Here is a 13508-nt window from a genome sequence, read left to right as displayed (position 1 = left end):
CATGAGTCACCCCACTCACCTGAAAAGCACAATATACAAAGGTACTGACAAACAATGCGCTAGGTTAATGTTACAGAGGCAATAAAATTTGTACTTATCAACAGGTGTCCACAGGACTCACGAAATTTCATATATAGCTCCAAAGTACATGTAAGAGAGCAAAATAAAAACACAATGGTGTAATATTGCTACACGCAGTCTTTCATTATCACCATCAGGTGAATATAGAGAGAGTAAGTGTCCTTAGAAGACAAATTCTGTCCACCAGTCGTGCTCCCCACCGAGACTATATGAATGGCACCACGTGTAATAGCTTACAGAGAATGATGCTTACATGTAAGCCTGCACATAAAGGTTTCTCTACCACATCACACAGTTTCATATTTCAGCACGGCAATGTATGGAAGTTCCACAACGGCAGTTAAACACAACTCATTTATTTTATACAACAGACCAAGCAAAAATAGGGGAGTATGTAAAGTACCAGACTCTATGGTCAAATGTCATAATCACATAGTCACCAATTCAACAGAAGATGGAATCCCGGGACTTTCTCCTCCTCTGGACTCTGTGAGACCACAATGCTGGAAAAAGTTATTACTTGCCCCTAGGTCACCTTCTAAGTACACTTACTCCCTCTATATTCACCTGATGGTGATAATGAAAGACTGTGTGTAGAAATATTACACCATTGTTTTTAATTTTTATTTTTGCTTTCTTACATGTACTTTGGAGCTATATATGAAATTACGAGGGTCCTGCGTACACCTGTTGATAAGTACAGATTTTATTGCCTTTGTAACATTAGACTTAGTGCATTGTTTGTCAGTACGTTGGTATATAGTATAAAATAGATTCTCAAATAAATTCAGTGGTGAGATGCTACCAGGAACTTTGTTATCTTAAGAATATGTCAAATAAGTTTCAGTGTTTTTAGACAACTCCAGGATCTGGCTTCCCTTCCCTTTCAGAATCCAATTCAAACTTCTCACACTCACTTACAAAGCCCTCACCCACTCCTCTCCCATTTACATCGCTGACCTTATCTCCCTTTACTCTCCTACCCATCCTCTTCGCTCTGCTAATGCACGCCGACTCTCCTGTCTTCTGATTACTTCCTCCCACTCCTATCTCCAAGATTTTTCATGTGCTGCTCCCTTACTCTGGAATTCCCTACCTCTCCCCCTCAGACTCTCCACCTCTCTACAGAACTTCAAACGGGCTCTTAAAACCCACTTCTTTACCAAACCCAGCCAAATCTCATCCTAACCCTCTGTCCCACGCTCGGTCTACCCCATCTGTGTCACCCTTGTCTGTCTGCCCCTCCCCTTTAGAATGTAAGCTCTCACGAGTAGGGCCCTCTTCCCTAATGTACTTATCCTTTTTTACTTTAATAATCCTCAACTGCCCAAATCCTGCAGTTTTTGGCCACCTTGATACTTATCTCACTGTCATCTGCTGATGTAGTTATATTTAGATACCCTGTACTTGTCCTATATTGTCTTCAACTGTAAGTCACTGTTTTCCTGTTTTGATTATGTGCATATGTACTCTGTAATTGGGCGCTGCGGAACCCTTGTGGCGCCATATAAATAAAGGATAATAATAGGTTATAAAAGAAGTTAGTACAATGGACATAAGGTCACATTAACTCCTGAAGTTAAGTAAATACAGTAAGATTGCACTCTTCACAGCAGAATCTAGATATATGGGAAAACTCAGCCAGTGAAGATTGGGTTGATTGCATGCAAATAGGTGGGACAAGCTATAGATGTGTCCTCATAGACTGTGGCTTCAGTCCCTCTTGGCGCACTAGATCCCAGGCGACTTTGCCACGCCAAGCGTCTTTCTCACTGGAAGGTCTGGATTCAATTAGCCACAGTGCTTACCGTGGGCTTGTAGCCTCAGACTTCAATGCGTAGAGCTATATAATTTGAATTTTATTTCTGCTTAAGTGCCCAGATCTATATGGGTAAATGCGCTTGCAAAGGCAGCGGTGATGGCAGAAAGTCTTATTTATTGAGGAGTTCTGTTTGATCCTTAGGATGGTGCGAACATACTGTAAATGTACAGCAAGTGCAGCTTGCAGGGTTTACAGTGAGCTGCAATTGCATATCCATGGTCACTGCTACAAGGCCTCAGCTAACTGAAACCAGTCCAAAATGAGCATCTTAATTCCTGTGCTAACCAGTATCTCTAGTACACTTTCAGTTGTGTTTCCCTGTGTCTGCAAAGCAAATAAGATGCACAATTTAAAGTAAAAGTTGGTGCACTACATATCTCAGAACGGCTCAGTCAAGTCGGGCATCTCGCACTGTATGGCGTATTGATGCTAGGTGAAATGAGGACATATAGGGGGTTATTCAGAGTTGATCGTAGCTGTGCTAAATTTAGCACAGCTACGATCAGGCAAACTGACATGCGAGGGGACGCCCAGCAGAGGGCTAGCCCGGCCCGCATGTCAGTCCCTGCCCCGTTGTAGAAGTACAAAAGCATCGCACAGCGGCGATGCTTTTGTACTTCAGGAGTAGCTCCCAGCCAGCGCAGCTCCTGCATGCTGGCCGGGAGCTACTCGTCGCTGCCCGGATCGCAGCAGATGCGTGTGACGTCACGCAGCCGCCGCGGCCCGCCCCCTCCCCCAGCGGTCTGGCCGCGCCTGCGTTGGCCGGACCGCGTCCCTTAAATGGTGGCTTAACGCCGCAGTCCTGCCCCCTCCAGCCCAGCGACCGCCTCTGCCTGTCAATCAGGCAGAGGCGATTGCTAGCTAAAGACAGCCATCGGCTGCCTGGCATGCGCCGGCGCATGTGCAGTTCAGGCCTGATCGCTGCTGTGCGAACACGCACAGCACCGATTAGGTCTGAATTAGCCCCATAGTACAGTAGTTATCAAAAACTAAGCTACCTGAATATAACACTATAAAATGAGATTCATTAGCATTTCCAGGCTTGGCTTTCATTATTAGGCAGATCCATTTTATGCACTTACATAAAATATTGACAGCACTCCACTATAGTTTGTTGATGGTATATTGAAAATTAGTTTGATCTGTGAGATTAACACTTGAAAAGCAGCAGCCGTTGTAAACCCTCGAACAAGCGGATCTCCCAGGTATCTTACGACGAATCCGAACTGAAGAGCCCCTAATACAAGCTGTTGAGACAGCAAAGAACAGATATATTGTTTATTCTTAAATATATATCACAGTGCTAGAAGGTCTACAAAACAATTAGGCTGATTCAGAGTCACATGCTGCTGTGACATCTTTAATAATAATAATAATAATAATAATAATAATAAACCACTTTTCTCTCAATAGGACTCAAAGTTCTTTACATTTGGCTTTTCAACACAAAATACAGTAAAAATAAGCTTAACAAGCAACATTAGTGAAATGTGTGAGTAAACAGGAAATTCTTGAGTCTGTCTTTTAAAAGATTCTAGAGTGGAGGCCTCTTGAACTGTGCAGGGAAGTGAGTTCCATAGAGTAGGAGCTGAAAACTTGACCCCCAGATGAATTCAGGAAGAGTCTAGGTACTTTAACGTCATTTGTCATAGTTGTAATTAAAACTTTATGCTTATTCTAGTATTAGCCCTTTCTCTGTTGTACAAGCATTGTTCTGACGGGATCGGTATGAGATACCGCCACCGGCATCCCGCGCGGAGGAATGCCAGCAGGGTGGCGAACGGAACGAAGCCCCTTGCGGGCTCGCCACGGGTTCTATTCTCCCTCGTGGACACCCATAGAGGGGGAATCACCTACCTCGCCGGTATACTGGCGGTGGTATCGTGGCATCGGTATTGTGACAGCCGGAATCCTGACCATCGGTATGCTGACTGCATACCGTTCTGACTGTGCAAAGACTAGAACGCCCACTTTGTGCATCTTTAGACGCTACCATGGAACGAACCTTGGAAACTTGCCACATCCGCATGCAAGGTGTAGAATATCTACGCGATGTACGATTTCTGCTCCTCTGTGTGTACACACCGTAGGATGTATGCGCTGTGTGAATTATGTGCCTCTGTGTGTACACACCGAGGATGTATGCACTGTGTGATTTATGTGCCTCTGTGTGTACACACCGTAGGATGTATGCGCTATGCGATTTCTGTTCCTCTATGTGTACACACCGTAGGATGTATGCGCTATGCGATTTCTGTTCCTCTATGTGTACACACCGTAGGATGTATGCGCTATGCAATTTCTGTTCCTTTATGTGTACACACCGTAGGATTTATGCACTGTGTGATTTCTGTGCCTCTGTGTGTACACACACCGTAGGATGTATGCGCTATGCGATTTCTGTTCCTCTATGTGTACACACCGTAGGATGTATGCACTGTGTGATTTCTGTGCCTCTGTGTGTACACACACCGTAGGATGTGTGCGCTGTGCGATTTCTGTTCCTCTATGTGTACACACCGTAGGATGTATGCACTGTGTGATTTCTGTGCCTCTGTGTGTACACACTGTAGGATGTATGTACTGTCTGACTGTGCCTCTGTGTGTACACACCGTAGGATGTATGTACTGTGCTATTTCTGATTCTCTGTGTGTACACACCGTAGGATGTATGCGCTGTCCTATTTCTGTTTCTCTGTGTGTACACACCATAGGATGTATGCGCTGTGCTATTTCTGTTTTTCTGTGTGTACACATCGTAAGATTTATGCACTGTGCAATTTCTGCTTCTCTGTGTGTACACACCGTGATTTGTATGTGCTGTGCAATGTCTGCTCTACTGTGTGTACACACCATAGGATGTATGCGCTGTACGATTTCTGCTCCTCTGTGTGTACACACCGTATGATGTATGCGCTGTATGATTTATGTACCTCTGTGTGTACACACCGTAGGATGTATGTGCTGTGCTTTTTCTGCTTCTCTGTGTGTACACACCGTAGGATGTATGCGCTGTGTGATTTCTGCTCCTCTATGTGTACACACCGTAGGATGTATGAGCTGTGTGCGATTTTCTGCTTCTCTGTGTGTACACACTGTAGGATGTATGCGCTGTGCAATTTCTGCTTCTCTGTGTACACACCGTAGGATGTATGCGCTATGCGATTTGTGTTCCTCTATGTGTACACACCGTAGGATGTATGCGCTATGCAATTTCTGTTCCTTTATGTGTACACACCGTAGGATTTATGCACTGTGTGATTTCTGTGCCTCTGTGTGTACACACACCGTAGGATGTATGCGCTATGCGATTTCTGTTCCTCTATGTGTACACACCGTAGGATGTATGCACTGTGTGATTTCTGTGCCTCTGTGTGTACACACACCGTAGGATGTGTGCGCTGTGCGATTTCTGTTCCTCTATGTGTACACACCGTAGGATGTATGCACTGTGTGATTTCTGTGCCTCTTTGTGTACACACTGTAGGATGTATGCACTGTCTGACTGTGCCTCTGTGTGTACACACCGTAGGATGTATGTACTGTGCTATTTCTGATTCTCTGTGTGTACACACCGTAGGATGTATGCGCTGTCCTATTTCTGCTTCTCTGTGTGTACACACCATAGGATGTATGCGCTGTGCTATTTCTGTTTTTCTGTGTGTACACATCGTAAGATGTATGCACTGTGCAATTTCTGCTTCTCTGTGTGTACACACCGTGATTTGTATGCGCTGTGCAATGTCTGCTCTACTGTGTGTACACACCATAGGATGTATGCGCTGTACGATTTCTGCTCCTCTGTGTGTACACACCGTATGATGTATGCGCTGTATGATTTATGTGCCTCTGTGTGTACACACCGTAGGATGTATGTGCTGTGCTATTTCTGCTTCTCTGTGTACACACCGTAGGATGTATGCGCTATGCGATTTCTGTTCCTCTATGTGTACACACCGTAGGATGTATGCGCTATGCAATTTCTGTTCCTTTATGTGTACACACCGTAGGATTTATGCACTGTGTGATTTCTGTGCCTCTGTGTGTACACACACCGTAGGATGTATGCGCTATGCGATTTCTGTTCCTCTATGTGTACACACCGTAGGATGTATGCACTGTGTGATTTCTGTGCCTCTGTGTGTACACACACCGTAGGATGTGTGCGCTGTGCGATTTCTGTTCCTCTATGTGTACACACCGTAGGATGTATGCACTGTGTGATTTCTGTGCCTCTGTGTGTACACACTGTAGGATGTATGCACTGTCTGACTGTGCCTCTGTGTGTACACACCGTAGGATGTATGTACTGTGCTATTTCTGATTCTCTGTGTGTACACACCGTAGGATGTATGCGCTGTCCTATTTCTGCTTCTCTGTGTGTACACACCATAGGATGTATGCGCTGTGCTATTTCTGTTTTTCTGTGTGTACACATCGTAAGATGTATGCACTGTGCAATTTCTGCTTCTCTGTGTGTACACACCGTGATTTGTATGCGCTGTGCAATGTCTGCTCTACTGTGTGTACACACCATAGGATGTATGCGCTGTACGATTTCTGCTCCTCTGTGTGTACACACCGTATGATGTATGCGCTGTATGATTTATGTGCCTCTGTGTGTACACACCGTAGGATGTATGTGCTGTGCTATTTCTGCTTCTCTGTGTGTACACACCGTAGGATGTATGCGCTGTGTGATTTCTGCTCCTCTATGTGTACACACCGTAGGATGTATGAGCTGTGTGCGATTTTCTGCTTCTCTGTGTGTACACACTGTAGGATGTATGCGCTGTGCAATTTCTGCTTCTCTGTGTACACACTGTAGGATGTATGCGCTGTGCGATTTCTGCTTCTCTGTGTGTACATACCGTAGGATGTATGCCCTGTGCGATTTCTGCTTCACTTTGTGTATACACTGTAGGATGTATGTGCTGTGCGATTTCTGCTTCTCTGTGTGTACATACCGTGGGATGTATATGCTGTGCAATTTTTGCTTCTCTATGTGTACACACCGTGGGATGTATGCGCTGTGCAATTTCTGCTTTTCTGTGTGTACACACCGTGGGATGTATGCGCTGTGCGATTTCTGCTCCACTGTGTGTACACACCATAGGATGTATGCGCTGTTTGCGCAAAGATCAACATTGCATGTGTCCCCAGCCCAATGTCAGTTTTTTTTAACTGGTTTTGTTAACGGATTGTTCTGGACATACAGCATTAAAGACCAAGGGGGATATTCAATTAGTCCCTGAAGAGACATCGGGAGTAAAAACTCCCGATGTTTCATTGGGTTTTGCGGTCGGCCTATTCTATTTGACCGGCCATTAAAAAGTGCATTTCCACCCAAAAATACACAGGTTCAGTGAATGTGTGTTTTCTGATGAAATAGCCCGCTGTTATCGGGGATTTTGCTTCGCCTGCTGGAGGCAGGTGAAACAAAATCCCAGATTAGCCGCTGCACGCGCCGGCTTATCGGGGCTAATTAGATAGCCCCCCGGTGATACTTTTACACCCGCAGTCGGTGTGGGTAATTGAATATCCCTTCAAGAAGCAAGCTGTAAAATGATCAAATGCAAAGTAATATTTTGATTATAAATTTGGTGTAGTAAGGTTACATTCTACAAACTGTCCAATTATACTGTAGATCTGACATAAAAGGTTCTAAAATTTGACTTATCTACAGATGTGTCCTCATACATCTTGCCTCAATACGCCATGCAGCAGGAGATTCCTGGCATGAGTCAGCCAGCAGCTCCTAGGCAGTTCTGCAAACATTGTGCTTTTTTTTTTTTTTACCAAAATACATCTTATTCGCATTGCTATGTGACTAGGACGCACAAGCAGCTTATGCTGATTAAAATAATTTGGGGCATGCCTATATTCTGTATGTGACTGTGGCTGTATCTGCATAGGAAATGCTAAGTTATAGTGATATCCAGGAAAACACTGTAACATAGTATTTCATACACAGATACAGCCGCAGTGACATACAGAATGTAGGCATGTGGCATATCATTTTAATCAGCATAAGCTGCTTGTGCGTCCTATTCACATTGCAATGCGACTTAGATGCATTTAAATGTAAAAAGTCATACATAAAGATGTTTGGCCCTACTGAGTAATGCCACGGCATGGTGTGACTAGAAGGGCTGTTTAACGTGACTGCAGCAAGGATGTGGGAGGACCAGAGGCGTCGCTTACTTTTATAACACCCGGTGCGGTCGCGGGTGAAAGGGGGTGTGGCTTCAAGGAAGGGGCGTGACTTCTTGGAATGGGCGTGGCTTCGCGTCCCGACCCCCGTTTTCTGCACATTGTGGGTCGGGGGATACGGCCTTCACCCGGAGACTGCTGAATCTGCAGTGCTGGCTTCTGCACTGTGACAGGAGCCGGGTTGCAGCATCCAGCTCCTGTCACTGAGCAGGAGCCGGCACTTTGGTGTCACCCCTCAGAGGGTAACACCCGGGTGCGGGCCGCACCCCCTGCACCCACGTTGTGACGCCACTGGGGAGGACACATCTGTATCTACATTACTCACTCGACTGTCATGTCTTGGCTGGGTGATACTCAACAGCGGTCTCTACGTCGTGTGGCCTTGTCCTGGTGAGGGTCGCGTGCAGCAGAGGTCCAGGTGAAGATGTCACTGACAGGCTGGGGATATCTGTGCCACGGTCCTCCAGTGGTGTTCCCGCAGTTTCCAGAGTTGGGCGGGGCCATGCTGGTTGGAGTCAGCTGATTGAGGATCACCAACGGGAGTCAAGATTCTTAGTCATGTGAGAGCGGTAGCCAATCAAACATTGGACCAAGGTATAAATATCCTTCCCGTTCTCAGTTCTGGGTTTGAGCTTGGTTGTTGTGACAGTGGATTCCACTTGCAGCCCGATTCAGCTATTCCGGTTCCAGCCCAGTTCAGTGATTCCGGTTCCAGTCCAGATCAGCATTTCTGGCTCCAGTCCAGTTCAGCAATTTTGGTTCCAGACCATATATATTAAAAAAAAACGGTTCCAGTCCAGTTCAGCAATTCTGGTTCCAGCCCAGTTCAAGAAATACCGGGTCCAGTCCAGTCCAGCAATTCCGGTTCCAGGCCAGCTTTAGTGATACCGGTTCCAGTCCGGTTCAACGATTCCGGTTTCACTCAGTTCAAGTAATACTGGTTCAAATTCCTGTACAGACTGATCTAAAAGACTCCAGTTCGACCCAGCTTCAGCGTATCTGGACTCCTGTTCTGCACTGACTGCTGTCAACTCAGACTGAACGTCTACTAGTCCTAGATTAAGTTTATACAGTGTTCTTCAAACTCAAGTCTTCTTTTCATTTCCACTTCGTTTAAGAGGAGGAACTATATTCGTCCATCCCTGTTTCAAGCTCCCAGTGTATCAGGATCTTCTTCAAAGGCATCAATAGTCCGAATTCTGACACATTAATATATATTACTAATCAGGGGGAGTAAGTTCATATCAGGAACCTGCAGGTGAAATAGACGGTGTTGTGGACCCATAGTACTTAGGGGTAAATTTATTAAAGTGCAGGGTTAGTGGTTATGTTGTCCATTCCAGCCAATTAGAGTCTACTGTACTTATCATTTATCTAGCACCTTCTAGAAAATAATAGGTAGAATATGATTGGTTGCTATGGGCAACATCTCCACTTTTAAAAAGCAGCACTTTAGTAAATATAGCCTTTACCTTCTCAGTATCTTCTGGACAGGTTCTCCTCTTCACTCTGCAGTGACTGGTTCCTCTGTCAGCTGTGTGTGCCATGACGTCATGACCTCACATGTGCCGTGTCAAAATAAAGAAAATAAAAATTATTGTACCAAGCAGCCGCTGGCAAGTGACAGTAGCTGCCGGGACCCCGGCCCACAGATAGATCCAGCTATAACCGCAGCCTGTGCAGATGTAATGATCAACAGGGAACAAGTAGCGGTTATAGAAGGAAACATCTGTGCCCCCCTGACAGCTGGCACCGTGAGGCCAATGCTTCCATTGCCTCTAGCAGTTCCGCCACTGATACTAATATATATTAAATATTACCCTAACAGCATTAAAGCATGTTACACTTGCATTTAGCAGGATTCCACAAGTAAGTGTACTGTCCCACTGCTAATAGGATCGCCGGGGGCGATCCTATTAGCCCGATGCCGGTATTTATGTGGAAAGCATAATCTGCGATAACGGGCTGCTTGAGCCGCAAAAACACATGGGATCGGGATCTTATCCCCGATCCCATGTTTTATCGCACGATCGCGGATCCAATTTGGCCGATAAAAATGGCCTCTAATTGGATACCGCAATAATGACCATCAGTCATCAATCACGATATCCGCCCATTTTTACTGTCCGAAAGTGCTTCGGGCTAATAAGATACCGGCCAAAGACTGATAACACAAGTGTATGCTTAGATACAGTATCAAAGAATAGTGTAACAGTTAGCTTTTATTATATTTACTAAATATATAGTATAAATGTAACAGCCTATGCAATGCAGGCATCGGCAAGTATACAGGTGATTCTGCCCAATGTTTTAAAAGGGCAATCATTAAAAAGATAAAACTGTCCTGGTTTTGCATTTTAAGTAATTGCCCCTTTAAAAGAAAAACATGTGACATGTTGACCTTCCGTCCATGTCTACAATGTGACTGTTGATATTTTGATGTCAACATTTTCAATGTTGAGGAATTCTATTACACCCGCACAAAATAGCTTGAGCAAATGCAATGCCTACCATGGACAAAAATCATGTAGAAATTGACGTTAAAGTAAGCGGGAACGGTGCGGAACTGCGTTCCACCAGTTCCATTTGGAGACGGTCAGTCTCACCTAACCTAGGGAAATGCCGGGCGCCCGCTGACACTGTGTTACCAGCTACGGCTCTTTCCCCCTCTACGGCAGCCGGAAGCCGGAGCTCACTCCTGAGCTCCTGCTTCCTGCTCAGACAGTGTGCGGCTGTGCGGCGCTATGGGAGAGATGTCATGACGTCTCTCCCGTAGTTGCGAAAAGTGGGTGCCAGATGGAGACTACGGTCCGGAAGCAGGAGCAGGGCTGGTGAGTATTGTTTTGTTTTCTTCATGTGTGTAAGCAGCGCTACTCGAGGGGGGAACTGGTGGCATATCTACTGGCGGGCAAACCAACTGGAGGCATAACTACTGGGGGAAAACCTACTGGGGGCATAACTACTGGGGACATATCTACAGCGGGCATATCTACGGGGGCATAACTATGGGGGCATTACTACTGGGGGCAATACTAATGAGAGCATTGCATAGGGGGCATGTAATAAGGGGCATCACTCCTGGGGACATAAGGCGCACTACTACTGGGGGCACTGTATAAGGGGCTCCAATACTATGGGCTTTATATAAGGGGCGCTAGAACTGTGGGCACTACCACTACAGTGGGTACTGCATAAGAGGCACTACTGCTGTGGGCATTATGTGTATTTGGGGGGCTACTACTGTGGGCTTTGTATATAAGGGACACTAATGTGTGTCATAACATGAATAAGGGACACTACTATGTGGTGTAATGTCATTGTGCTACTGTGCGGCGTAATTTGACTTGGGGATACTACTGGGTGACCACCCCCCTTTCTTTTCGAGGCCATGCCCCTTTTTTTGCGGTGCACTCAATCCATTTATTTCACAAGCCTGTGGGGGAGTGGGGGGAGTTCCACCACCTCTCTAGGACCACTTTAAGCACTGGATGTGACTATAACATAAACAGATTTGCAGTGAGCCATTAATTGGTAAAAGACGTAACATGAACTACCTGTATGATTCCAATTAAGAAGCTCAGCGTACTTGAAATCACAACTCTTGCAGCATCCCGGGCTTCAAAGTCTATCATTGTTTCATTTAGTTCTGTAGAGTTGGTGATTAAGAATTTTTCATCTGGAGCCATAGCGAGCACAACCTGTCCCACCATTAGACATATAACTGGGAATGGTCCTGTTGGTGCAAATTGCATATGAGTGATACATATAAAGTTGTTTTTCTTTGTTTAATGGAAATAGAGCCTAAATTCTGATGCTCTGATAGCACCACATACCCAAATGTCTACTATAGAACTGTACATGGTGTTATCCCAATTACTGCAGAAATAAGGTCTGATGTATAGTCGAATGCAAACTGCCTATTATTACCCACATGTACACAAAACTAAAGGGGTAATTCAGAGTTGATCGTAGCAGCAAATTTGTTAGCAGATGGGCAAATCCATGTGCATTGCGGGGGGGAGGGGCAGATATAACATGTGCAGAGAGAGTTAGATTTGGGTGGGTTATTTTGTTTCTGTGCAGGGTAAATACTGGCTGCTTTATTTTTACACTGCAATTTGGATTTCAGTTTGAACACACCCCACCCGAATCTAACTCTCTCTGCACGTTATATCTGCCCCCCCCCCCCCCCTCCGCAGTGTACATGGTTTTGCCCATCTGATAACAAATTTGCTGCTACGATCAGGTCTGAATTAGGCCCTAAATGCGAATATTCGCCTTGACTGAGAGTTGAATGTATATTGCACTCCCCACTTATCCATACATGTCATCATCACGGTCATTAAGCACTTGCTTTAGCCAACTCATGGGGGTAAATTTACTAAGATGGGAGTTCTATTTAAGATGGGATGTTGTCCATAGAAACCAATCAGATTTTACTTCTCATTTATCTAGACCCTTCTAGAAGATAATACCTGGAATCTGATTGGTTGCTATGGGCAACTTCCCATCTTAAATAGAACTCCCATCTTAGTAAATTTACCCCCTTATGTGATGATACACCTGGAAACAGGCTGTCACACCCACCTATGTGAGATGCATCTGAAAAGCACATGACTTGGCATTACCCGTAGTGTCACAATTGGTTCCAGGGCATTGGTTAAAAGATAGTAAAGAACTGCGCTTAGTCCTGCTTATAGCACACTGATCTAGTTGCTGCTAAAGAACAAGAAGTGGGTGTACTACTAGTCCCACTATAAGGTATGCAATTCTGGTAAACAAAGAGATTGTCCAGCGCACTCCAAGCTCCTCTCAGGATAATTTTTAGTAATTATAACCAAACTGTATTTTATTATGTGTAAATAATTTATGCAAGCAATGTATATTAAATAAGATCAATTTATTTACAATATCTAAAAACCATAGATGTTATTTTCATAGCAGGTGTATAGATAATTATCTATGTTCTAAGCTAATACTGGTATACAAACATGTATTACTTCACAAACACACATAAACACGTACAAAAACTCTCTGTGAGTCCACTGATTAGTTTAAATTCTCCATTGTATCACTTTGGATTGAAAGAGTAACAAAATGTGTCCAATGAGCTAGACACAAGTAACAGTCTCCAGTTTGTTCGAAACGGAGCCTCTGAGCCACGGAGCAGGAGCGTGAGTCTGCCGGCAGACCACAGCACCACTACCGCTGATGAACTGCTGAAGAGGAGAAGTCCTGCAAACGGACACCTTAGCAGCGGTTAAAGAACACGTAAGCAGCAAATTTACTTGAGAAAAAGCTATTTTAAAAACCAGGTAACGAACTGGAGACTGTTACTTGTGTCTAGCTCATTGGACACATTTTGTTACTCTTTCAATCCAAAGTGATACAA

The 13508-nt window shown here is 44.8% G+C and overlaps 1 protein-coding gene across 1 annotated transcript in view; it reads right to left on the bottom strand.

The window, feature by feature from the left end:
* LOC134932543 (pendrin-like) overlaps nt 1-13508 on the bottom strand; it is a 192619-nt gene that overhangs the window by 132718 nt on the left and 46393 nt on the right. Inside the window, exons 4-5 of the mRNA XM_063927070.1 lie at nt 11671-11849; nt 2986-3150 (exon numbers count right to left, since the gene is read on the bottom strand). Of these exons, the coding sequence (XP_063783140.1) occupies nt 2986-3150; nt 11671-11849 (344 nt within the window). The remainder of the gene's footprint in view (nt 1-2985; nt 3151-11670; nt 11850-13508) is intronic.

Source organism: Pseudophryne corroboree, chromosome 6 (genome assembly GCF_028390025.1).
Source record: "Pseudophryne corroboree isolate aPseCor3 chromosome 6, aPseCor3.hap2, whole genome shotgun sequence".
Classification (NCBI taxonomy): domain Eukaryota; kingdom Metazoa; phylum Chordata; class Amphibia; order Anura; family Myobatrachidae; genus Pseudophryne; species Pseudophryne corroboree.
This window is presented reverse-complemented; position numbering and strand designations above follow the sequence as displayed.